Here is a 27,740-nt window from a genome sequence, read left to right on the forward strand (position 1 = left end):
GCCTTTAGTCCAAATGATCATAAATTCCAAAGTGAAGAAACCCAAATTATTACGGTTTTGCTGTAATAAACTACTGGTTCTTGAAATATATCCTCTCCTCAACTATCTGCTCTCCAGGTCACTTCTGTTAATGCCAGAACCTCACAAAATCTTCAGTTCATTCTCACATCTACCATGTAGGGTAGAGGTAGGGAGTAGGAACATGTTTAAAAATAAAACAACAAAAAACAAGAAGTCAGTTTGTCATATAAAACTTATGGCCCCAATGACCCATCAAGTTTTAATATATGCCCACGGTCTGGTTATAAACATTATGATCCTGCAGGGGGTCACTGTCTACAAAATACAGCTCACCTGCATGGATATTAGTAAAATCGGCAGTGAAATTCTCAGGGTTGAAGCTGACCCATACAGTAAACCTGTAGTCTACTGTACGTATGGAATAGCCCATAATTTTTATATCTTTTAAATGTGGCTTATCAGAATTCCACTGAGGGGTATCTGCAGGGCGTGGATATTGGCTGTATGCAACGAGTTCAAGAGGTTTCCTGGTGCTGTAAAAAAAGTCTTCTTCCCATTCAGTGAAGTTTAAATACCTAACAAGGCTTGGTCCTTCTACACACAACTCAATGTTAAATGACTCAAATGGGCAGCGTGGAGGTACATTCAGTCCAGCAAGTTCTGAGAGAGTTGGGAAAAGAGATACAAGTTCAACAAGCTCCGTGGCTCGCCTTCCTGGAAAAAAAATAAGCAACAAGGTTGAAAGAGGGTTATCTGAGTGAACAAAATAGAGGCAAAAAGGATAAATCACACATAATTTGGTGCTACACACATATTTTCTTGTTATTTTTATTTTGTTGAGAAGAAAGTCATCTTAGGTACCACCTCATACCATCAGAGTGGCCAATATGATAGTAAAGGAAAATGATAAATGTTGGAGGGGATGTGGCAAAATTGGGACACTAATGCATTGTTGGTAAAGTCATGAACTGATCCAAACATTCTAGAGGATAATTCAGAACTATGTCCAAAGGCCCAAAAATTGAGCATACCCTATAATACCCCTACTGGGTCTGGATCCCAAAGACATTATAAAAGAAGGGAAAGGAACTACTTGTACAAAAATATTAATAGCAGCTCTTTTTGTGGTGGCAAAGAATTGGAAATTGAGGGGATGTCCCTCCATTGAGGAATGGCTAAAGAAATTATAATATATGATGGTGATGGAATACTATTGTGCTATAAGAAATAATGAACAAGATGATTTCAGAAAAAGCTAGGAAGACCTACATGAACTAATGCAGAGTGAAATAAGCAGAACTGGGAGAATACTGTACAGAGTAAAGCAATATTGTCTGATGATTAGCTGTGAAAACTTGGCTACTCTCAGCAACGCAATGATCTGGGAAATTCTGAAAGACTTATGATGGGGAAGGCTATGCATGAGGATCAAAGCAGACTATTTTTCACATCATTTTATTTATGGTTTTATTTGGGGGGTTTTGTTTTGTATGAGTGTGCTCTTATAACAACGACCAATATGGAAGTGTGTTTTCCATGATAACACACTTATGGCTCAGATCAAATTGCTCACTATCTCTGGGGGGTAGGGAGATGGAGAGAGATGGTTTGGATCTTATAATTTGGGGAAATGTAAGCTGAAAATTACTATTACATACAATTGGGAAAATAAAATATCTGTGAATCCAAAAAAGGTATCTTAGCCTCTAACTCCCTCCCAATTGCTCTTCCAGCACAGCTAAGTGGCCACCAATATGCTAGATGCCATATTCTGTAAAAGCAGTTTGATAATAAATGGTGTAATAATGCAGGTGACTCTCTGAGAGAGAAAAAAACTCTTACAGCAAAGCCATCTCAACTACATATAAACTTCGAAATTTTGTTGTGTAAGGCTTTAAATCTGTGAGGATTAAAAGGTTATTATTACCGTGTCAAAGTCTGCTAATTACTAAGCCTGCTAGCTGAAAAGAGAATGGAATAATCAATTTTCACTTAGGCCCTACCCCTGAGAGAAGCATTCTCTGTAAACCAGTCCTGACCAGGATGTTCACACAAAGGTCAAGCTTCCACCTGCTGAATGACAGGGAAATTTGGAGAATAAACGTAGCTATGTAAAAGTGACATCCCCAATGTCCTCTTCTGATATCTCATTGCACCATGAAGGTGACCTTGGAAAGGTTTCACGTATGGGCCTGGGGTGAGCTGAAAATCTATGGTCTAAGCACCAACCTCCGTCAATTGAGAAAGGCTCCTAACCAGACTAGTCTTGGGGTAACTAATTTTTGTGCCACAACTTGCTAAGATCTTGCTAAGTGAGAAGAAGAGCTGTGATTTGTATTGATGAAGTTGTTATTGTTTGTCCTTTGTCCTCCAGAGTCATCAAAGGCCAGTGACAAGATAAAAGCCAAGAAGACTGACGATGGCCCAGGATGCAGTGGATGACTTCATGTCTGACCAAGCTCTAAGCACTCTGTAACACCTGCTTTAGCTGCCTCCATGGCCATTGCTGTCATGTGCCCCTTGTGCCACCAGGAGAAGTCTTCATATGCTTGGGATAGGCATCTCCTTAATTCAGCAGAGGTGCTAGTCCTCCCTGAATACCCTATACACTCCTTGATTGATTGAGTGAGTGATGAAGTTATGAATTCTTAAAGAATAAATTAAAATTACAGGTACAGTAAAATTCATTTCCTGTTAATAAGTTCCAGCACATTTTGCATACATACAGGGTGTTCCAAAGGATCAGTGCACATAAAAGCCTGAACCTACACTAAGACTTTTGAGACATCCTATATAATTAAATCAATAACTCGAACAAAAGTTAAAACCTTTTCTACTCAGTTTGACTTTCTTCTTTAGATTATGAAGCTGATTTCTCAATAGCAATCAACTGGCAAGCATTTGGCAGTAAATGGCTCTTAGGATCTACTTTGAGTCTTAAGCTTTAAGAGTGGTGATACTCAAAACTGGAAACCTGGCTTCGAATTTGTCATCCTGGCTTCTGGTCCCTTCCCTTTCAGAGATTATAGTCCAATTTCAGCTCAATTCCTCACAGTAGTCTACCTGGCTTATCCTTTTTCTTCTATAAAGTTCTAAGAATACCTGCTCATTTCCTACTTCACCCAATTTTGTACTTAAAATTATTTTTCTTTATCATGTTGGATCTTAACTCCCAATTAGACGATTACCCTTCCTTAAGGGTAAGAATTACATATTCTGTGTTATAATTTTTCAGTATCCTCTTCTCCCTCAAAAATAAAATGGTTTCAGGGACAGCTGGGTAGCTCAGTGGATTGAGAGTCAGGCCTAGAAACAGGAGGTCCTAGGTTCAAATCTGACCTCAGACACTTCCCAGCTGTGTGACCCTGGGCAAGTCACTTGACCCCCATTGCCCACCCTTACCACTCTTCCACCAAGGAGCCAATACACAGAAGAATACTCAACAAATAAATAAATAAATAAATGAAATGGGTTCGAATCCAGGCTAAAGGACTTACTACTGTGATATTGAAAATTTGGGGTCCTTGAGCCTAGTGTTGAGATCCCTGATCTAAATTTCCTGTGGACATTTAGATCTCTTACATACTACATTTCCCATGATTCAATGGGCTTCCTGTCCTTACGTGGTGAAGTAAGACAATGTAAACAGAAGCTTCAATAGGGAGATTGGGAATGGAATTTTCTCTTTCCTATGAAGCAGCCAGGGGGAAAGCATGGCGGGGCATTTGAATTAGTTCTTAGCAGGCACATGGTTTTTTTTAATTATCAATATGGCTTTAAATAAAACCCTAATATCTTTAAATATACCCTTCTATATCCGTTTTATTTGTTACACTACTACGTGATCCAAGGCAAAACACTGCTACTTGAAAGAGCCTCAGTTTCATAGTATGTTCAATGGGGATAACTGCTATGGTAAAGTACTTTGAAAACTTAAAAGAACTACAGCAATATGACTTATTACAGAGACTTCACCAAGGTTGATGCTTTATGCCTCAAAGAAGTAAAAGCGATAAAAAAAGAATCAGCTGGATCAACTCATTCCTTTCAGATAAAGCAACTGTGGCTCTGAGGTCATATGACTAGTCCAAGGCCACAGAGCAAGGTAATAGTAGACTTGAGACTAGAATTCGCATCTCTGGATTCCCAGAGTCTAATAATCTTGCCCTTTGCTTCCCTTGGCATTAAGAAGATTCTGAACTCTTTTGACAAGCTATACAATGGAGAATAATCTTCATAAAGAAAGAGAAGGGGGCAGCTAGGTAGCTCAGTGTATTGAGATCCAGGCCTAGAGATGGGAGGTCCTAGGTTCAAATCTGGCCTCAGACACTTCCCAGCTGTGTGACCCTGGGCAAGTCTCTTAACCCCCATTGCCTAGCCCTTACCACTCTTCTGCCTTGGAACCAATCCACAGTATTGACTCCAAGATGGAAGGGAAGGGTTAAAAAAAAAGTTGGCATTATAGGACGAGCTTTCTAAGGACCCCACTCTTCCCTTCCCTTCTCCATGCCCATTTCCTCCTCTGTAAAATAAAGGGTTGAACTAGAATTCAGGGGTTGACAACGTATGGCTCTCGAGCCATATCTGGCTCCACCTCCAGACCAACCAGTCCGGGCAGAGCCCCAGGATGTGCCCCAGGGGGCCCTTCATCCCCCGCCCCATATTCCAGCGCCTTCCGCCTCCATCCTCCTTCTGCAGGCGTTTATGGCTCTCACAGCCAAAAAGGTTGCCGACCGTTGAACTAGAGGTTCTTCTAGGCCATTTTCTTTTCTGGACTTCTGCCGCCTCCTTTGTAAAAGGTGCAGTTTCTAGCAAATGATCTCCAAGATCTCTTCTAGCTCTAATATTCCCTGCTTCATCCCTGTGCCTTTGCTATGTCCAACCTACCCCCAAGAAGAAATTTTCCAACCTGAAATGATACCAGGATCTTCATAATAACGCTGTGCCATTTTTAAACTTTTAAAACATANGAAGGAAGGAAGGAAGGAAGGAAGGAAGGAAGGAAGGAAGGAAGGAAGGAAGGAAGGAAGGAATATAAAGAAAGAAAGAACATAAAGGAAGAAAGAAAGAACATAAAGAAAGATGAAAGCATCTAGATTCCACAGAACACAGAAGTTAGATTACACAACTAAGAAGGATTACAACAGTGGTGGAGGACTCTAAGATAGGCCAAGAACTAGCTCATCCTTTTGAAAGGAGAGGAAGCTGAAATGGATACCAAGTTACACACTAGAAGAGAGAGGACAGATGAGAGAATAGGCCAAACTTCACTTTTGCTCCTGCCTGCTCCATAAAGGAGCTTCAAATTGAAAAAGGCAGACACAGGATGAAGCTCAAAACATAGGAGAAAATAATGAGAACACATAACCAGCTTCACAGAATAGTAAGATGTTAGACTGGAAAGGAATCTTGGAAAATATTTAGTTCATTACAGAAGAGCTTAGGGTCACACAAAAAGTCAGTGTTTGAGACAGGATTTGAATCCAGATATTCCCCGACCCCAAGTCCAGCACTCTATCTACTATGCCACCCTGCCTTTCATGTTAAGTGATTCAAGTCTCCAAAGCACAGATGAATGACATTAGAACTCTTAACACAGTGGCGGCTAGGTGGTTCAGTGGATAGAGAATCAGGCCTGGAGATGGGAGGCCCTGGGTTCAAATTTGACCTCATATACTTCCAAGGTGTGTGACCCTGGACAAGTTACTTCACTCCCATTGCCTAGCCCTTACCACTCTTCTGCCTTGGAACCAATACACAGTACTGATTCTAATACAGAAGGTAAGGGATTAAAAAAAAGAACTCAACACAGAGGTGGGATGGTTACCCGTGAGAAACACTATAGAAGGGATTCAGGATATAGATGGGATTGAACTGGACAACCACTTGAGGTTCTTTCTAACTACAGGATTCTGTAAGTCTTTTCGAAGAGTTTTCCATGATATCTGAGAATACAAGAAAAAAGTTGAGATAATGTTGATATGAATTTGCAACTGGCTGAAGAACCAACCCTACTGATTAATGGAGTGGGGGTGGAGGAAGGGAGAGGAGAGGAGAAGAAAGATGGTATCTAGTAGCATGTTCCAAGCTCTCTTCCCAGCCCTGTGTTGTTCAGCATTTTTAAGCAATGATTTGGATAACACAAAAAGCACAATGACTAAATTTGTAGGTAAATTTGTAGGCAGGAAGAAATAGATAATATCACGTAAAAAGTAAAATCAGGATTTAGTGATGTCTTGACAGGCCAAAACAATCCAATTAGGTGCTATGCAAACCAAAAGGCGGAATTAGAGTAACCAAGTAAGTTTTACTTTAGAAGACTCATCTTTTGTACCTGGAACCTTCACGTGTGACGGTGAATCAAAAGGATCAATGTAAGGAAAAAGCTTCTCTCCTGGAGAAGTAAATGAAGCAGTCCTTCCAGGGACATAAAACATCAGGGGCACTCGAGTAGCTACGTCAAAATTGCTGTACTTGGCCCATTCTCCATGTTCACCCAGAGCCCATCCTGGACAATAAGAAGCACAAGTCACATACATACACACATATGTACACACACATAGAAAAAAATTACAGGAACAGAATGACATCATGGTAAGCTCAATTTTGACACCATTTCCTGTTATAGCTCCTCAGAAGTCCCTCTCCAGCACCTTAATGTCATGGTTCTGTAATGCCAGAGTTGATGTTCCATTGACAGAAGGTCAATTCCAACGCCATGAAGAAGCACTGGGAGGGGTCTTGAGTGGCAGCAGTTACTGAGGGAATGGCCATAGAGTCTAAGTTTCCAAAGAAGAAATAACAGGAAACCATCGGCAAAGGGTTTCTTTAGTTTTCTACTGGGTCATATTGTCATGACAAAATACAACGCCTGCTTCCAGTTCCTTTATCCAGCCCAACTACTAAACCTTTGATTTGTTTAGATTACTCAAAGTTGTTTGTTCATTTTGAAAAAAACAAGTCCTACAATAACCGAAAATTATAATCACCATTAAATACATAGCAAATGAAATTCATAAATAATATGACATTGGGGCAGCTGGGTGGCTCAGTGGATTGAGAGCCAGGTCTAGAGACGGGAGGTCTTAGGTTCCAATCAGACATTCCTAGCTGTGTGACCCTGGGCAAGTTATTTAACCCCCATTGCCTAGCCCTGACCACTCTTCTGCCTTGGAACCAATACCCAGTACTGATTCTAAGACAGAAGGTGAGGGCTTAAAAAAATGTTTCAAATAAAAAAAAACCCTCACTGAATAAAAAGTTTACATAGCTGTCATTCCCAAACTTGCTGACCAAAGACATGATTTATAAGTGATACACACATATGTGTACACATATGTATGTGTATGTGTATACATGCATATACACATTCCTCAACTGCCATTGCCCATGTGTATACATACTATACAGAGTGTGTATGTATATAGATTTATGTGTATAAAGATATAGGTGGGTGGGTGGGTGTGTATGTATACACACACACACATAACTCTACTACTCATCAACCTCTTTTCCCCATCTACTAATCCCTCCCCTTTCTGAGCATCATGCTCACCAGAGATCCTTGAAGCTCACTAAAAAAGTCCTATGCCAAGCAAATAAGTGTTTCTACTCCTTCTGACTTATCAACTCCGCCTCAGGGAGGGACTACCGGTTTAGTGAAATAGGAGAGTTCTCTACACAGCGCTTGATCCTGGAATTGCTAAGAAGATGGCTTTGCCAGTGTCCTGAGAGGGACTGTGAGCTCCCCACGTGGGGCAGGCAGGAGGACTGCACAGTTCTTGCCACTTGCAATGGTCATATTTGGTTTGGGGTGCAATTTCAAAGGAGCTCCATGAGTGTGATGCCACCCCTGTTCTCTGGCTCAAAAAGACCACAGGCCAGTGCCTTAGGGAAGGGCTATATCTAATCAGCAGCAATTCAGTGAGGTTGCAAAGAATTCCCTTAAAGGGAAGAAGTTGGCTCAAAAGGAAATGCGGTTAGAGGCTGGCAAAGTGGGGGTGCTCTGCTGCACACAGCATGAACGCTAAGGAAGAGATGACTCACCCAAGAGCACAGGTAGTGAATCCAAGGCCCCAAAACATTTCAAGAAAAAATCTAGAGCTTCGAATCACTTACCAGAACACTTCAAAATGCTTACCATGATCAGATACAAAAGCAACAATTGTGTTGTTCGAGAGCTGAAGTTCATCCAAAGCATTTAACAGGTGACCAACTTGTGAATCCAAGTAAGAGACAGATGCAAAATAACTCTGACGGATTTTCCGCTGCAAATTAAAAAAGAAAAAGGTGGCAATCCCTCACTCAGACTTCACTTATAGAATTCCTTCCAATTTGGGTTCTTTATTTTTCTCAGCTAAAACATGATAGAAATTTTCCTGCCCTCTATCATCCTCTTACCTTAAATTTACCGAGAAAATAAAGCTTCCCCCTCATCTCACAAGCCTTTGCCATCATCCCTCACTCCCTTCTTGAGCTCATCCTCTCCTGTCTTTTCTAGCAGACTTTCCCACTACTCTCTCTAATCATTAATCATTCCTTATGTTCCCTACCCTGCTGTCTCCAAACATGTCAAAATCTGTCTCATTCTGGAAAAACCATCACTATGGTGCCATACCTTCAAGCTATTGTCCCCTACTTTCTCAGCCCAACTCTTAGGAAAAACCATCTACACTCCTTATCTCTACTTTTCCCATCAATCTCTTCTAACCCTTTTACAATTCAGCTTCCAAAGTCATCACTCAAGTGAAAATGCTCCCTCCAAAATTCCTAGTCATAACTCAAATGTCAACTCTGGTAGCTTTTTCGTAGTCCTCATCCTTCTTTAATTCCCAAAACATTTGGCACAACTGTTGCCCACTGCTCCCTTCTGCATACTCTCTTCTCCAGGTACTCTTGGTTCTCTTTCTACCTGTCTGACAACTCTTCCTCACTGTCCTATTCCTAACTCTATCCTCTATATTTCACCTGCCAAATGTGGGTGTTCCTAAAGACTGTCTCCAGGGCCCTCCTCTCTCATTTGGTGACCTCATCAGCTCACAGTTTTAATTATCATCTCGATGCTAATGATATATCCAGCCCCAGGCTCTTTCCCAAGTTCCATTCCTGCATTACCAACTACCTATTAGACATTTCAAGATGAGGATTCCATAATCATCTCAAATTCGCATGTACAAGAGATCTTAGTTTCTTCCCCCACTCCTCAAATACGTTTCCTCATTTCTGGGAAGAGTATTGACATCCTTGTAGTCCCCTATTGTCACAAATCAGGTTTAATGCTGACCTCCTCACTCCCACTAGCCACACATAACCAATCAGCTGCCAAAGATGGTCATTCCTACCTCCATGACATCTCTTGCACTTGTCCACTCTTTCCTATTGACAGACATTAACTTAGTTCAGGCACTTAGCACCTCTAGCCTGGACTTGCAACAGTCTCCTAATTGGCCTCCCTGTCTCAAATCTCGCTCCGCTTCATTCTATGCTCCATATAGCTGCCAAAGTGATCTTCCTTAAGCATATAATTATCCAGATTAACTACCTTATTCAATAAACTCCAATGGCTCCCTATTGCTTCTAGGATAAAATAGAAACATTTCTGTTTGGTTTTTAAAGTCTTACATAATCTACCTTTCCAGCATCATTCTTCATTACGCCACTTCCCACACGATACAGTTTAGTCAAATGGGACTTCTTCCTACTACTAATCACCCATGACACCCCATCTCCCATCTCTTATGTCCCTACCTTTGGATATTATCAGCCATACCCTAAATGCTCTCTCTCCTTACCTCTGCCCTTCTTTTGAGCTTTGGGTTTTTTTACAACTCGGTTCAAGCACCAAGCTCCTTCCCAACTGCTAGTGCCCTCCTCCCTCCCTCAACTACCTAGTATTTATTTTGTATATGCTTCAATATGTCTGTGCCTCTCTGCCCTCTCCACCTTCCCTGAGGGCAATGATTGCTTTCGGTCTCTGCTCAGTGCCTAGCACAATGATTGTCCCAAAGGAGGTTCATAGTATGTGCATGTTGATGACTTACCCCGTAGCCGTGGCTAAACTGGGGTCTCTAAATGAGATTCCTACTTACCTTTAATTCATTAATGCTTACTTTGTTCAGGTATGTCTGCCTCTTACTGCTGTTGTCTAGCAACCCTATGTATTCTTCCAACTCCCAAAAGCAGGACAAATGAACAAAAATGTTCAAATACAGTAAAAAACACTCAAGGAGCAGCTAGGTGGCTCAGTCCAGGCCTGGAGAGGGAAGGTCCTAGGTTCAAATCTAACTTTAGATACTTCCTAGCTGTGTGACCCCAGACAAGTCACTTCCCCCACCCCATGCCCCCCATTGCCTAGGCCTCACGGCTCTTTTGCCTTGGAACCAATACTCACTATTGATTCTAAGATAAGGATTGTTTTAAAAAAAAACCACTCAGGCTAGAGTTAGGGGAATTAATTCTAGCTCAGCTTCTACCACTAATTAGCTGTGTCAACTGAGCCAACATGCTTCCTTTCTCCAGGCTAGTTTCTTCCTCTGGAAGATGAAGAGCCAGGCAATCTCTAAGGCCCCTCCAACTCAAACGTTTATTATCTGGCTTGGTATCTAGAAACACTGAGCAAGGAACTAGAGGTCATCCCTGGAGGACACAGCACACTGTAAGAAATGAGATAATGCCAAAAAGGAATGCCAAGGCCAACTAAGAGGGCCTGTGGGCTATTCTGAGGAGAAGCGTAAAGATGATCAAGAGAAAAGCGGGCCACACTGCTCCATACACATGGATGAGATCATGAGAATGGACAAAGGAGAGAAGGTAGAACTACACAAGTGTCGGAATGCCTGTTTTCTCTGTCAAGGAGAATGCTATCTAGGCTGGAAAAGTCTTTTAATAGAGAGTTTAAACCTAAGTTAAGTGGCTAGCTTGAGGCCAGATTATGGATGACCTTAAATGTCAGGCTGAAGAGTTCATATTTTTCTCCTCCAGGCAATAGGCAGTTTGATAACATGGCCAGACCAGCAGCTTAGAACAATTATTTTAAGGAATCTGAGTGGAAGGCTGATTGGGAATCAGAGAGACTGGAGGCGGAGGGGGGGGGCAAACAAGTGGCCTATAATGATAGTGTGGGACAACTGATGGGGATATTGGCCTTGTAAGCAGAGAAAGGGGGTTTGCTGTGAGGGACAGAATCAGCAAGGGCTTGGCAACTGATACAGAGGGGTAACGGAAAGCAACGTGTGGAAAATGACTGAGTTCACAGACTTTGGATGGCAGAAGAAAATAGGGCCAAGCTGGGAGAGGTCTAAAAGGAATGTGAGTACAGAGAGAGAGGCAGCAGGGAGAAAGAGGCTTTGTCTCCATGATGTTAAGAAAACCTCCCTCATGATTAGTCATCAAGTAAAATGGTCTGCCTGAAGAGGAGATCTCACCGCCTCAGAGGGCACAGCCGAAAGAAATGGGTGGAAAAAGCAAGCAGATTTTGATAGGCTATAAAGACCAACTTCCCAATAGTCAGCTGTCTCTAAGAGGAATGACAGGCTTTTTTTTTCTGGGAAGCAACATCACTAAGAAGCAACAGCAATGCAAAATAACAGGCATCCATTTGGTTTTAAGTAGATTTTGTTTCATGACTACATGTTGGGCATGTTGCAGAGGGGATCCCTGGACAAGCACAGACTAAATCAGAGGGGATCTCTAGACAAATATAGCTTGAGGTTCCTTCCAATTCTAATTCTCTAACATGGCATCCCCAGAGGCCTAGTAGGTCCTCTAACCCCTAGGAAGCTTCTCTTTGTCAAATATGTACTTCCCTTTGTTTGGATTATTTCTGACACAGTGCCAGAAAGTAAGGCAGGGACAGGCAGAGCCCCCTTTGCAGATGGAGGGAAATCACCTACCAGAGCCACATGAATATGGACAAGACCATGGAAGTGGAAGAATAAACCAAGGGGAGGGAAAAAGAGTTCTTGGCCCATTGCAAGTAGAACTTCAGTTTCCCATGCTCTCTCCCCAAATCTGTGAAAAAGAGCTAAATAAGGAGACTAAACACCTCAAGAAGGGAGAGGGATGAAAACTCTCATTCCAGATAGCCTAACAACTCCCTTCCATAAACCAAAAGCTGAATTGGGAAGTGGAAACATATGCAACCCTGACTTTGAGCTGTACCACAGGTTTTTTCTTCAAGATTCTTTTCCTCACTTTGAGAGCATAAATAAATATAACACGTGAATATTTTTGAATCAATTCAACTGAGAGGAGAGGACTAGATTAAGAACAGGGGCAGAGGGAGAGCTATATAGACTACCTTTACAGCCTGTGTTACCATACGCTACTATGGCCGATGTGGCCAACACTGTTTCCAGAATAAAGTAGGCAGAGGGTGAAATTTGCAGGAAGCAAAAAGGAACACCCTTCTGGTGACTCTGGCCAAACACCCCGGCCTGATGGGTGGAGATGAATCATGCAGGGACAGAGAGGACCCCACCAGTGCCACAGCAGTGACGAGTTAGTACAAGGCTGCCATAAGACTGAAGCTTTTGCAGAGAGGGAAGGCAAGTCACTGCAAACAAATCATTAGGCCAACTCCCTGGCACAATATTCCCTTTGTCTTGCCTCCTGATCTGAAATGGGCCTACTAGTGTATATCTGGGCTTCTCTGATTCGTTTTCCTCATTTGTCTCAAGTCTTTAGATTTTGGAAGACACTCTGGTACCAACCTGGCCTGGTTTTTTTGGTTTCTGCTATTCCAGTGGCCAGCACGCATATGATAGTGCCGTTGGCCTGGATGTCCTGCCAAAACAAAATTCTTTATATTGTCCCCCAAACCCTTCCAACTTCTAAATATTCCCCTTACTATCAAAGGCACCACCACCCTCCCAATCACCCAGGCCCTGAAATCTCAGCATTGACTCCTTTCTTGTAATTCCTCCATGTGTCCAAGCTGCTGCCAAGTCTTGTGGTTGCTACCTTCACAATATGCCTAATACACGGCTCCTTCTTTCCACTCACAATGCTGCCACCTGGCTGTGGGCTCTCATCTACTCATGACTCATGTAGTATTGCAGTAATCTTCTAACTGGTATCCCTGACCAAAGTCACTTCCTAGTCCCATCCATCTTCCATTTATATGCTAAAGAGATTATCCTAAGGCATAGGTCTGACCACATTATAATCCTCCCTACCTCCACTCATAACCTCTAGTAGCTTCTAGAATCAAATCGAGTCTTCTTTTTGACCTCTCCATGTTCTCAACAATCCAGTGACACAGGCCCATTTACTATTCCTTGTAAGCAATACTCCATATCTTCCAACTCCATGCCTTTTTGCTTGCTCTCCCCCATACCTGGAATGCCCCTGCTCCTCACCTCTGCCTCCTGGCTTCCTTCAGGGCTCAGTTCAAATTCCACCATCTATGGGAGGCTTTCCTATAATCTCCCAATCATCTGACAAAGTGGATAGAGAGCTGATGCTAGAGTCAGGAAGATCTGAATTCAAATTTAACTTCACCTACTAGCTGGGTGACTCTGGGCAAGTCATTTTATCTGTCTGTCTCAGTTTCTTTATCTGTAAAAGTGAATATAATAGCACCCACCTCCCAGGGTTGCTCTGAGAATATTTGTCAAGTTCTTTGCAAATCTGAAAGCGTTACATACACATGGTTATTGTCTCTGCTATTAGCATATTAAGCTCTTTGAAGGCAGAGACCATGCTATCGCACTCTCTGTATATCCCTAGCACTTAGCACAGTGCCTGATAACACAGTAAGTTAGCATTAATATAGCATTTTTTAAGGTTTGCAAAATAACAAATAAATGCTTGTTGACTGGCTAACTCTTCAATGCTCTTTCACTTCTCAATTGTGGCCAAAAGAATTGGGCACAGAACCCCAGAGATGGGGTGACCAAGGTGGGGTTTATCAGTATTACCCACTTACCCCTGGAGCTGGACCTCTCTTTAGTGGAGCTCAGAAGCATGCCAACTTTGGGGGCTGCTCCATTGCTCTACTGACTTAAACTAAACTTCCAAGTTCACTGAAACCCCAAGATCTTTTTCAGCCAAACTGGCTCTCCCATGGATTATCCTCAGAGCTTATCTGTTTAAATCAAGAGGAAGACTTTACAAGGATCTCTATTAAACACCATCTCATTGAATTCAGCATGACGCTCAAGCTGTCAAGATCTTTCTGACTCCTGACTTGGTCAGCCAGCATGTTGGTTGTCCTTCCCAGCAGTGTGTTGCCTGCACACTGTATGAGCTGCCACCTACACCTTGATCCAAATCCTCAATAAAAACGATTTAACAGTGCAGATCCCTGGAGGGATTCCACTGGAGAGCTTCTAGCTAAAGAAGGGTGAGCCAGTAATGACTATGATTCCAGCCATCCAATGATTTCTGAAGCCATCAAATTATATCATGGAATCCACAAGAATTGGAGGAGGCATTTGGCTGGTCTGGATGTCATTTGATATATGAATTTAAGAAATCATGATACCGTAAGAAATGAGGAATTTGAGGAAATACCAGAAGACCAGTATGAACAGTGATAAAAGCAGTAGAACCAGGGGAATATGCTCTAATGTCAAAAGAGCAATCCTAAGAAGCAGTCAAACTGAGTAACTACTGACCACTTTGGAGCCTGAAGAACTGATAATAAGGCATATACCCACCTCCTTTCAATGCGGTAGTGGTGGTGGTGGGGTGAGAGGAATTGAAGTATATATGGTGGTATAGGTAGGTGGTGCTGCAGAGGACAAGAGTGCCAAGCCTGAAGTCAGGACTGCCTGAGCTCAAATGTAGCCTCGAATACATCCTAGCTGGGCAAGACACTTAACTCCTGTCTGCCTCAGTTTTGCCATCTGTAAAATAGTTATCATAATAGCACCAACCTTCCATAGATAACTATAAAGTGTTTTACAAACCTTAGAGTATTGTATAAATACTAGTTATTATTATTTGTTGTTGTTGTCAGTCACAGCCACTATGACTGGTTTTGCTTACATGTTTTCCTTTGTCACGATGAAGGGTTCCATGGGGGGAATGAGTAGGAAGGAAAAGACTGTACAGTGAAAAACGACAGTAAATTATATTTTAAGTCTTTGGTACCTGAAACTCTGCAGGAATTGGGCCATAGGGAACGCTGATGTTTAAAGCCTGGACATCTTCCCTCTCCCTGATATCCATCCAGGGGTTATAGGCCACAGGGGGTAGTCCAAAAGGGATGTGAGGATCCGGAGCCAAGGTAATATTTTCCAAGGGATACAACTTCTGAAATTCCTTGGGGTGAAGAAAAAGCCATACAGAGTTGTCATGTTTTCCATACGCATTTTCAAACAGACCTAAATCTAACCTTTTGAATTTTGCTATCACTTTCATCAGAGAATTTGCTCCTCAGGTTAGGCCTTCAACCTTCAGATCATCCCAGTGGTACTACCATCCTGCAATCTTTCAAATACCACTGGTGAAATTAAACTGTGATTATTTGATTGGATTTTTATTTTATTATTTGATTTGATTGTCAAATCCTTCCCAGTCTGGGAAAAGGTCCAGGAAGGGCCTTCCAAAGCCTGGGCCTTTCAGGAAAACACAAACCCCACCAGCCCACTGTGCAAAAAGAGAGCTAAAAAGGGGAAGGTGAGAGGCAAGAGGGACGAGATGATAACATAGTCAAGAAAATTTCTTGCTATGGAAGCAAAATCCCTTGGACCAGTGAAAACAAGACAATTTCTTTAAGATCATGCTTTCTGATCACAACTCTCAGAGTAAGAACCACTCTTCAGAAAGCTAAAAGGGATAGAATATTCAGTCACCTAGAAAAAACAGGGATGGGGGAAAAATCATGTTTTGAGGCGAGTAAACTCTGGCAAATATACTATTATTATTTTCTTAATCTGCTATGAATTTGTCCAAGGTTCCAGTGCTTCCTTTAGCTCAAGTTATTGGGGGTGACAAGGTCAGAGAAATACTTCAATTGTTGAGAACAGTTTAGTTTCCTTAGAATTGCTACCCAAGGCTCATCATTTATCTCTTGCATCTTGCTTCTTGCTTCTGGCACCCTTCTCTAAGGTTCTCTCACTGTCAAAACCCAACATTTTTTCACTAAGCATAAAGAAAGAAAATAAAATCCTTCAGGGGAAGAAAAGAAAATGAACTAATTTTGAGAGGTTTCTTCAACTCTGCAATCTATTTTTTGGATGTGGCCCCTCGGCCATCTCTTCCAGCATTTACCAGGTTAGTAAATATCGAACAGACTAGACATGTTAGAAATCAGTCTGGTTTTCTCCATAGACAACACATTCCTTTTCCTTCTACATATTTAAAGCTAATCATGACCCCAGCAAACTAGTTATATTCTCTTCATCTCTGGACCATTTTGAAACTACCCTAACCCCAATATTTCTGTTGCTTGCCTTCTAGCTGAATGCAATCAATGTTTTAGTAAAAGTAATTCAAGAAATTGAGCACAGTCTAAGCCATCATTTTGGAAGAAAAAGGAAAAAAAAAATAAACAGTACTTATGAGTTGAGGGACAACTCTCGTCCACTTGTTTACCTTGGGGTATCTGAAAGGGATGTGAGGTTTATGATAGCCAACAGCCAGAAAGAAAAGGTCATCAATTTTTTTCATCTTTTCTAGCAATCGTATGGCTTCTTCGGTGCTCTGTTTATCAGGCAAGGTACCTTCTGGCATATCAGCTACATCCACAGGGCAAATCAAGTTGGCATGAAGTTCTTCATCCTGACCTTTACATGTCTTTCACAGAACAAAATATTTAAGATTTTTAAATATCAGGTAATAGACAAAAAAAATCACTAAGGTTTACAGAATCATAGAGATAATGTATGTCAAGGACTTTGCAAGCCTTCATAAATGTCAGCTTTATAAATTTATAAATTTTGTATAAATCAGCTTTATAAAACTTTATAAATGTCACCCATTATTATTATCGCTATTAAAGAACATCTCGCCATCAAATCACTGTGTTCAGTTGTGGGATTTGCTTAAGCAAATGAGAAACCAAATTCCAAAGAGGAATTGTTTCTTTTGCTACCAGTCAGTCCAAATTGGATAGATAACTCTGGTTCTCCATAGCTATGCCATCAGTATAAAACCCAGTTGGTTCCACACCAAGCCAAAAAAACTTCAGGCATGCCTACTGGGATGAGTTACGTATCTATTGTCCAAGGGTGAGACTAGTTAAGCCAGGAGAGGTCCACAAATAGTTTGGACACAGGGTAAGGAACGGTTTGGCCAGTGTAGCTCCCTAAAGCACTGTCCAGAGTCAGAGCAGTGGCATTCTCTCTATCAGTGAAGGGAGCAGTAATAAAATCATATTCCTCTGAATGATTTCATAAAGTTTTTACTGCCCATCTTCTTGTAGATAACTTCCCTCCAGTGCTGATCTAAATGAAAAGAGGCCCAAGCAAAATGTGAGGAGACAATCTATGCAGATGACAAAAATGGGGACTCAAGAATTACTCCATAAGAAACAACAAGGACAGTTACTGGGATCGGTCATGTTCTCCTTTCATGAGAATTCTGGATTTTCAACCAAATAGAAAGTATAAGGGAATATCTACTGTTTTCAGTTACCAGATTGTTTTATCAAGTACTGCTGCCTCCCCCTGCAGGCCAAATCAGCCACAAGGCATGGGCTCTCATCTCTCCTCATTCTAGTCCAGGGGTCAGCAACCTTTTTGGCCGTGAGAGCCAAAAACACCACATTTTTTAAAATGTAATTTCATGAGAGCCATACAGTGCTCACAGTGCACGCTCCTTTAATAGTACCTGAAAAAAATTGACTATGGCTCCTGCAGAAAGAGCCAGATCTGGCCCTCAAAAGAGCCAGATATGGCTCGAGAGCCATACGTTGCCGACTCCTGCTCTAGTCCATCCTCCACTCAGTTGCCAAAATGAATTTCCTAAAGCACAAGGCTGACAATATCACACTCCTCCAGACTCAGTAAACTACAGTGGCTCCCTATCACCTCTAGGATCAAATATAAAATGCTTTTCTTGACATTTTCCTTCAGAATCTGTCCCTTTCCCACATTTCAAGTCCACAAACTCTGTGGTCCAGTTAAACAGGGTAACTTGCTATTCCACATCCTCCATGTGTTGATTCTGGGCCTTTCTTCTGTTCCTGGAATACTATCTCTCCTCACCTCTGCCTGCTGCCTTCCCGGCCTTCCTGCAAGAGGCCTTCCTTTCCCTCTGCCTTCTTCCTATTGAGATGATCTCCCATTTACACTCTATCTTGTGCTATGGCACTTTTTATATGTTCTTTGCCTCCATAGGAAGCTCTCTGAGGGTGAGGTTTTGCCTTTTTTTGTCATCAGTGTTTAGGTACAGAGGCTTAATGGTGCTTATTGAGTGAGAGAGACACTTTTTTCCTAAATACAAAAAGTCAGTTTCACAACCTTGCTGCCAGGACATCAACAGTAAAGTTCAGAGAGCCTGCCTTAGTGGGTAGTACAAGTCCTTTGTGTGCCTACAGTGTTGGTTACACCGATGAGCCTGCTGCTTTGAGAAAACCTTTTGTTTTTCTGTCTCCAGGTCCCATGTCTTTAGGTAAGACCTAGAGAGCAGTGAAATACTAATCAAACCCTCAAAAAAGGAAGAGGGATGGTGTTATTTTGTCACATTTCAAGTACTATGGGAAGGGAAGGGGGAAAGGAGAAAAGGAAAATTCAATGTTAAAGTCATCAACCTTCACAATTTTTTCTGAGCAGTCATTTTCCCCAGAATTCCATCTGATTTTCTAATTTACCTTTTAATTATGATCCCTCAGGTCACGGCCCTAGTACAGATTTGTTGTTCCTCCAAACTAAAATAAGTTGACTTCAACCTCCAATTTTTCTCCCAATATGTTAGAGCTACAAGCAGTCTTAGGGATGCACTCCTTCACTTTAACTAAGGGAAAACAGACCCACTGAGGAGCTCTATTTCTTTTCCATGAGCTTTTCTCTAATCCAACTGTCTAATGTGTGTAGCCCATTTGGCAAAAAGACTCAACACTTTCATATGTTAGGATGAGGACCCTTCTATTTACCTCTCATAATACAGTTAGAAACTGTTTTGATTCTTGTAATTTGTGTAGATATCACCTTCCTTTTTGGCTTATAGGTGCCTTGAGGACAAGGACTATGGCTTATCTATTTCCACATCCCCACAGTTCCTATCCTGGCACTTTACCGTAGACTAGACCATCATATCAGGATGGTATAATGGGTGTAGCATCTTTTAGAATGCAGCTACCTTTGAGGCTGATCTGATGTGGTCATTATGTCAACGAGCATTTATTAAGCACTTACCATGTGCCAGACATTGTACTAAGCACTGGAGATACAAAGAAGAACAAAAGTAATTAGGACTTGCCCTAAAGGAGCCAACAGTCTAATGGGGGAAACGGCATCCAAACAACTACATACGAACCAGCTATAGCCAGAATAAATGGGAAATAATCAATAGAGGGAAGACACTAGAATTAAGAGGGCTTGGGGAAAGCTTCCAGTAGAAGGAGGGATTTTAGCTGGGACTTGAAGGAAGCCAGGAAATGGACATTAGGAGGGAGGGCACTCCAGCCACGAGAGGTAGCCAATGAAAATGCCCAAAGCCAAGAAATGGAGGGCCAAATTCAAGGAATGCAAGCAGAGACTAGGTTATAAAGGGCTTTGAATGCCAAAGAGAAGGTTTTAAATTTGATCCTGGAAGTGATAAGGAAACACTAATTTTGGGGGGGGGGGTTTGCAGAGGGAGGAAGGGGGAGTGTGTAACATTGTTGGACCTGCACTTTAGGAAAAGCTAAAGGGGAAAAAAAAGGTTAGAGAGGTACTGTGTTTTTGCTTTCAAAAAAAGGCTGTCTATATATAGATTTATACTTCAATATGTACATGTGTACATGCATATGTATACACAAATATTTACATAAAATCAGTAAATTTAGTTGTATCATAAACTTTTAAAAATGTCTAAAATAAATCATACATTGGAATTAGCCCAAATACTCAGTTTCTAGACAAAAAAGAAAGCTGATACTCTTCAAACTGATCTGCTCACATATTTACCTTGCTATTTTCATACTGTTCAGAGGAGGGATGAAAAGGTGGAACAGACCAGCTGTATGGAAAATCATCACTATGATTAGAAGAAATTCCTTGAAGAAAAATAAAAAAAATTGTTAAACAGAATCTTACAAAGGTCCAGAAAGAAGTAGGAGTTGTATACAAAAAGACAAGGCCTTCCTTCTTCTTTCTGAGCCTATTTCCTCATCTTTCAGATAGATGGCGGAAGGTTGAGATTAAACTAGATGATCTCTAATGTCCCTTTCCAATTCTATATAGAGATTCACTTCCTCATACCTACATCCAAATCGACTAAGTTTTTGTTAAGTGCCTGTTGGGTGCTCAGTCCTATGAAAACACTCTAGGACAGTGATGAGCAAACTATTCCCCGCAGGCAGTGATGGGCAAACCACGGCCTGGATCTGGCCCGCGGGGAATAGTTTGCCCATCACTGCTCTAGAAGATATTTTTTAAATAGAAAAAAAGTTCCTCACCTCAAATATTTTGCAATCTAGTTGGGGAGACAAGATAAATGTGCTGCCAACAAACAATTAAATAATATAGGATAGACTGCACAAGTGCCAAAGAATCTTATGGAAAAGAGTTATAAGTGTAGATTGAGTTTATTCATAGAAAGCTTCTATGAGCTACATCTAAAGGAAACAACTGCAGGATTGGGGGGTGGGCAAAGCCATGATGGTAGAGAGGGTACACAAACCCATCTGATCTCTACCAAATTACCCACCAAACAACTTAGATCGATGCCTCAAAACAAATTATGGAGCAGCATAACCCACAAAAAGATACAGTGAAATAATTTTTCAGCCCAAAACAACTTAGAAGCCTGGCATGAAAGATCCATGGGGTAGAAGTAAAGCACCAAAAAGCATGCCAAGACAGGCCCTTCTTCAGCAACAAGCCTTAGAAGCAGATGAATCAGCAGCATAGGCTTCCAGCGCTCTCAGCCACAGACAGTAAATGTAGGGAGAATCAGATAATTGCTAAGAAAGAGATTACAGGGGTCCTTTTGCTGGGTCTGGGTACAAGACTCATGTCTCATTGTTCATATGCAGATTCAGGTCACAGTCCTGTGTCATGGACCCAGAGTAAGTAGGAGCACTAGCACACCACTACTTGCAACTCCAAGGACACAGGGAACCCTGGTTATAGTTGTAAGGTAGAAAAAAGGCTTGTTGCTCACAGGCCAGAGCACAGGCTAAGAGAGTATTAAACACACTTCTCCTTACATTGTACCACCTTAGAAGAACTGAAAACATAAATTCCCAGAGCCAGTTCAGAAGGCAGCTTGCATAAAGAACCTGAAGCTTGGAATAGTGCTCCCTTCACCACAGTTACAGAGCCCAACTTTCACAGTTTTTTTGATTAAATGACAAAAAAATAGGCTGGAAAATGAGCAAATAATAATTAAGAAAAAAAGGAACAGCACTGATAGTTATTTTGGTGACAGGGAAAACAAAAATACAAACTCAACAGAAGACAACAAAGTCAATATTTCTGTATCCAAAGCTTCCAAGAAAAATATGAATAGGTCTCAAACACAAAAAGAATTAATGGAGGAGCTCAAAAAGAATTTTTAAATTCAAATAAGAGACACAGAAGAAAAACTGGGAAAAGAAATGTGAGTGATATAAGCAAATCATGAAAAAAGAGTAGATAGTTTGGTAATGGAGGCGCCAAAAATACTAAAGAAAATAATACTTAAAAAAACAGAATAGGTCAAATGGTAAAAGGGGCACAAAAATCCAATGAAGAAAAGGTAGAATTAGCCACAAGGAAAAAAAAAGGTACAAAAATTAAATGAGGAAAAGAACTTCATAAAAAGTAGAATTGACCAAATAGAAAAGGAGGTGGAAAAGCTCACTTAAGAAAATCATGCATGAAAAATTAAAATTGGGCAATTGGAAACTAATGACACCACAAGACATCAAGAAACAATCAAAGTCAAAAGAATAAAAAAAATAGAAGAAAATGTGAAATATCTCATTGGAAAAACAATTGACCAGGAAAATAGATCCAGGAGAGATAATCTAAGAATGAATGGACAAAAAAAATACAAAAACCACGATAAAAAAAAGCTTAGACATCATCTTTCAAGAAATTATCAAATAAAATTGCTCTGATATTCTAGAAAAAGAATGTAAAATAGAAACTTTAAGAATCCACCCCTCATATCCTGAAAGAGATCCCAAAAAGGAAAACTCCTAGGAATACTGTAGCCAAATTCCAGAACTCCCAGGTCAAGGAGAAAATATCACAAGAAGCAGCCAAAAAGAAACAATTCAAATATTGTGGAGCCTCAGTCAGGATAACATAAGATTTAGCAGCTTCTACATAAAAAGTTCAAAGAGCTTGAAATATGATATTCTGGTGGACAAAGGACCTCAGACTTCAACAAAGAATCACCTACCCAGAAATACCAAGTACAATCCTTTAGGGGGAAAATGGGAATGCAATGAAATAAAGACTTTCAAACATCCTGATGAAAAGATCAGAGTTGAATGGAAAAATTGACCCTCATACATAAGACTCAAGATTAGCATAAAAAGGTAAAAAAAGGAAAAGGAAATCAAAAGACATTCAATAAGGTTAAATGGTTTACATACCTACATGGGAAGATGATTCTTGTAACTCCTAAGAACTTTATCATTATTAAGGCAATTAGAAGTAGTATACATAGACAGAGGGCAAGGGTGTGAGTTGAACATTATGGAATGATACCTAAAAAAATAAAATTAAGCAGTGAGAAAGAGAAATGCATTGGGAGGAGAAAGGAAGAAAGAATGAGGTAAATTATCTCACATAAAAGAGACATGAAACAGCTTTTACAGTGGAGGGGAAGATAAGGGATGTGGGGAGGAAAGTGCTTGAATCTTACTCTCATCAGAATTGGCTCAATGAGGGAAGAACATATATAGTCAACTAGGTATAGGAATTTATCTTATCTTATGGGAACATAGGAGGGGAAGGGGATAAGAGATGGTGGGTACTGATAGAAAAGAGGGCAAGTTGGGGGATATGTTAGTCAGAAGCTAAACATTTTTAAAGATGGAGTGAACAAAAGGAGAGAGAAAAGGATAAATGGGGTGGGGGGAATGGGATGAGGAGTAATACACGTTAATCATAATGGCAAAAAAAATTTACAGGTCTCTCTAATAAAGACCTCATTTCTCAAATCCATAGAGAAATGAGTTAAATGAATAAGGATACAAGTCATTCCCCAAATGATGAATGGTCAAAGGATATGAACAGGAAGTTCTCAGGCAAAATAATTAAAGCTCTCCATAGTCATGTGAAAAAAAAATGTTGTAAATCACTATTAGAGAAATGCAAATTAAAACAATTCTGGGGTACCACCCAATACCTATCAGATTAGCTAATATGTTAGAAAAGGAAAATGACAAAACTTGAAGGGGATGTGGATCGGCTGAGACACTAATGCATTGTTGTGAGAACTGTTAACTGATTCAATCATTTTAGAGAACAATTTCAACCTATGCTCAAAGGATTATAAAACAGTACATATCCTTTGACCCAGCAATACCATTATTAGATTCACATCCCAAAGAGATTTTAAAAAAAGGAAAAGTACCTATATGCACAAAAATGTGTAAGGTAGCTCTTTTTGTGGGGACAAAGAATCAGAAACTGAAGGGATACCCATCAATTGGGGAATGGCTAAATAAGTTACAGTATATGATTGTACTAGAATACTGTGATGCTATAAGAAACGACAAGCAGAAGGAGCTCGGAAAAACCCGGAAAGACTTACATGAACTGAAGCAGAGTGAAGTTAGCGGAACCAGGAGAACACTGTGTACACAGTGATAACGATCTTGTACAATAAACAATTGTGAATAACTTTGCAATTCTCAACAATACAATGATCCAAAACAATGCCAAAGTACTCATGCTAAAAAAATACCTTGTGCTTTCTGAGGGAGTTTAAATCTAGACCAAAGCAAACTTTTTTCACTTTCTGAATTTTTTAAAAGTTTCCTTCCACAAAAGGATTAATATGGAAAACTGTTTTACAGGATTTCACATGTAAAATGTTATTTTAAAATCACATTAAAATTCAAAAATCAGATTGCTTAGCATCTCAGTGGGGGAAGGGAATTCAAGGCTCAAAGTTAAAAGAAAACTTTGGAAATTATTTTTACATGTAATTGGGTAAAAATGAAATATCTAAAAAATAATTAAAATCATAATACAAAAAAAGAAATAGATAGGATCTAGAAAAGATGATATAGAAAAAGAGAGAGTATACTAACATAAATGAGAACAAAGTCAAAAGATGGAAAAATTAGAATAATATGTAAAATATCTATTACAAAAAAGCACTGATTTGGGAAATATGCCAAGGAGGGATCATTTAAACACCCTCAGAGGCCCCTCAAACTATGACCAAACAGAAAACTTACATGCCTTTCAAGAAATTCTAAAAACTGCTCGAATTTATTAGAACTGTCAAACTACAAAGAGAAAGAATCCCCTTGTCACTTTCTTAAAGAAGCATCAAATTGAAACATCCAGAAATGGTAGAATCAAAATCTAGAGTTTCCATGTCAAATGAAAAATACTGCTAGTGGTGATGTCAAATTGCTAGTGAGTAGCCAAGTTAGGTCTAGAATTCAAGCTGCCTGACTTACATGTTTGATTTGGATCTAAAAGTGACTACAAAGAAACTACAACCAGTCTTAGAAAACCTGACTTTGTGCAAAATAACCCTGAACAACTAGAGGGAGGAGTCTTCACTGAAGCATTTAAAAAGAAAAAAAGAAAAGACTTGACTTTATGAGCATTGAAAACATACAGTACCAGGGTGAAACACTTTTCCAACTGACAAAGTCACATAGCCATTCTCCTTGAAATACTGAGGGATTGTAGAATAGTTTCCCGAATGCACTCTCCAGTAGGAATTGAAGTCATACAATCTGGTAGTGTCCGGTCTTCGCCCAGTTAAAAAAGACACTCTACTTGGGGCACAGACAGCTTGCTGTAAGGAAGAAATAAAACAACACTAAAGTGTAGAAGAAGCAAATAATTTTCTAGGCCAGGAGTGAAGCTTTGTCATACAATCTGTTGGGTTAAGATAAATAACATTTCAGGCAGACAGATCTCTTACCTGCTCAGTTCCCAGAAATAAAAGTGTCTGGCCTAACTATACAAATGTTCTGAATTTAGTAACTCAAGCCAAAATACTATTAATCATCACTTGATAGTCTAATATCAAAGGCAGCACACTAACAGATGTCACACATTTCTATATGTGACATCTTAAGTGGCTTGGTTACTTCTCAATGTCATTAAATTATGTCACTGGCAAGATATGCCTCGTTGGTACAGTCAATCAAAAACTGGCTCCATAATTTAATAGCATCAGAAGGTCCTGCCTGTTAGGTGAAACTAGCTAAGCTCCCCAAAGGCTCAGTAGTAGTAAGTCAGTCGACTCAAAAGAGTGTCTAGCAACATTCATTCATTCATTGGATAAATATTTATTAAACTCCTACTAAATTCCAGGCATGTAACATCTCTTCTCTGAGGCAAGCCCTACCTTCTTACTCAGGCAAGACCTTTAGAGGACCTTTGTCTAGTTCCGAAACTAAAAGAGCATTAAGATCACTCCAGTGAGTTTTTGAATGAAGTCAGAGAGTAGTGCTTATTTAGGTAGGAGTGAGCAAAAAGGATTTGAGGGATACTGTAGTGTAACAGTGAATAGAGGGAAGGAAGGCCTGTGCCAGGCACTGGGATAAGCCCTTTTTTTACTTAAAAAAATTATTTTCCCAATTATATATAATAATAGCTTTAACATACACTTTTCAAAAATATAAAATCCAAATCTCCCTTCCTTCCCCCTGAGATGATAAGCAATTTCATCTGGGTTATACATATATAAGCATGCAAAACATATTTCCATATTGATCAAATTGTGAGAGAATTAAACACCCTGGGAAGCAAAGGTCACTATTATCTCCATTTTACAGTTGAGGAAACTGAGGAAGTCAGCAGTTAAGTGACTTCTCCAGGATCAACCCACTAGTAAGTATCTGAGGCCAGGTTTGAACTCAAGAATCTTCCTGACTCCAGATAGAGGGATGGCCTTAGACCTGGGTTTAAGTACCATTTTATAGGCAAGTCATTTAACTTTTTAAAATTTAATTGCTACATTTGTATATTGTACATATGTACAATTGTACATATACAATTGCCACAATAACATTTAATTGCTACAGGTAGTACTCTAATACTAAGTTACAGAAGAGTTACTCCTTTCTTCAACTTAAAGTCTTTCCATCTATGCAACTCATCTAGACCAAAAAGAAGTGAGTTTGCAGATTTTTAGAGCAAGGAGAGACCTCAGTCTCTCAGTCCAGTGTTGCTAGACACTCAGAAGTCACCTCACTCAACTCCTTTCCTTTATTAGATGAGGAAACTGAGGCCTAGAGAGATTAAGTAATTTGGCTCAAAGGTCACCTGTAGTATCACAGTAAATAGCAGAGAAGAGATTTGAATCCATGTCCTTTGACAACAAATTCAGAGCTATTTCCACCAGACCCCATTCTTATTCCAGAAGTCTAATTTCCACCAACTGGAATAATACCATTAAGACATTCTGATGTCTCACATACACTCTCCCCAGCAAGTTTTCCCTTATGTAAGTGGTCCCAGTTTGAGTTTCTGGAAAGAAATCATAAAGATCTGACACAATATTCAGAAGCTACAGTTAATAGTCTTTAAAAATTCCTTCACACCCAATGGAACCAGCCACTTTTGCCTTTTATCTCAGCAGAGCCCTATAGTTTGGGCTTGGAGGCTGAAATAATCACAGTCAGCTGGGTGGCCAATTTATAGAAAAATAAGAATGACTGCCAGTTCTTTTAACGTACTTGGGCAAAGGCATTTTGGAACACCACACTCCGAGAGGCCAGCTGATCAATGTTTGGAGATTTCACGAGAACCTCTCCATAGCAGCCTAGGGCAGGCCGAAGGTCATCCACGACGATCAAGAGAACGTTCAGGCCATCTAAGTGGAGGGAAGAGAGGGCAACACCTATTATTTCCCCAGCCCTATCTGGTAACAAGTTGGGTCCCCTGGAGATTGGATTGAATGGCCCAACGACAGAAGGCTCCATAAACTCAATACAGGAGGAGCCGGGGAGGGGCTGGACTTCAAAGCAGAAGGGAAGAGGGGGAGGCAGGCGAAGGGCAGGATGGAGATGCGGCCGGGGCAGAGCCCGGAGAGGTAGCGAAGAGAGAGGCCACCCCTCCCTCCCTCCACCCGGGTGAGAGGAGTAGGGCGAGAAAAGGGGAGGGGAAAGTAGAAACAGGCCGGCCCAGGCCGGGAAGGGGCGGAGCCTCGGGGCCCAGTCAGCTCCACAGCCTAACCGGAGGCACCCATACCGTGGCGGCCTCCACCCAACCCACCTGTCCCTCCATCCACCTCATCCCGGCCCCACCCCCACCCCCACCCCCTCTGGGCCCAAGCTCCGCCGCAGCACCTTTCCATGAGTCGACCCCGACCACGTCCAACAGATTCTGGGGCTTCCTGTACCCTGGGCCTTCAGTTGTAGGAGCGCTCAGCAGGGGAGGCACGAAGGCCAGCGAAAGCGTGAGCCCCAGACACCACGGGCCCAGGTTCGGCAT

General features: G+C 40.9%; 1 protein-coding gene across 1 annotated transcript; it reads right to left on the bottom strand.

The window, feature by feature from the left end:
• IDS (iduronate 2-sulfatase) lies at nt 1–27,740 on the bottom strand. The gene is made up of 9 exons (XM_044682513.1): nt 27,596–27,740; nt 26,984–27,120; nt 24,915–25,092; nt 20,079–20,167; nt 16,564–16,764; nt 15,118–15,288; nt 8,162–8,288; nt 6,356–6,529; nt 1–735 (listed from the first exon to the last, which is right to left on the bottom strand). Exons 1-9 carry the CDS (start codon nt 27,738–27,740, stop codon nt 281–283), a joined length of 1,677 nt encoding a protein of 558 aa, XP_044538448.1. The 3' UTR covers nt 1–280.

The sequence above is a fragment of the Gracilinanus agilis genome, chromosome X (genome assembly GCF_016433145.1).
Source record: "Gracilinanus agilis isolate LMUSP501 chromosome X, AgileGrace, whole genome shotgun sequence".
Classification (NCBI taxonomy): Eukaryota; Metazoa; Chordata; class Mammalia; order Didelphimorphia; family Didelphidae; genus Gracilinanus; species Gracilinanus agilis.

Bases quoted from the DNA above. Each gene is read 5' to 3' on its own strand.
- IDS (XM_044682513.1), bottom strand. From the start codon at position 27,740: ATGCCGAACCTGGGCCCGTGGTGTCTGGGGCTCACGCTTTCGCTGGCC. The intron at 25,093-26,983 runs GTACGTTAAAAG...TCTTCCTTACAG, and splicing joins TCCAAAATGCCTTTGCCCAA to CAAGCTGTCTGTGCCCCAAG. The intron at 8,289-15,117 runs GTACCAAAGACT...TTTAATTTGCAG, and splicing joins CAATTCCTGCAGAGTTTCAG to CGGAAAATCCGTCAGAGTTA.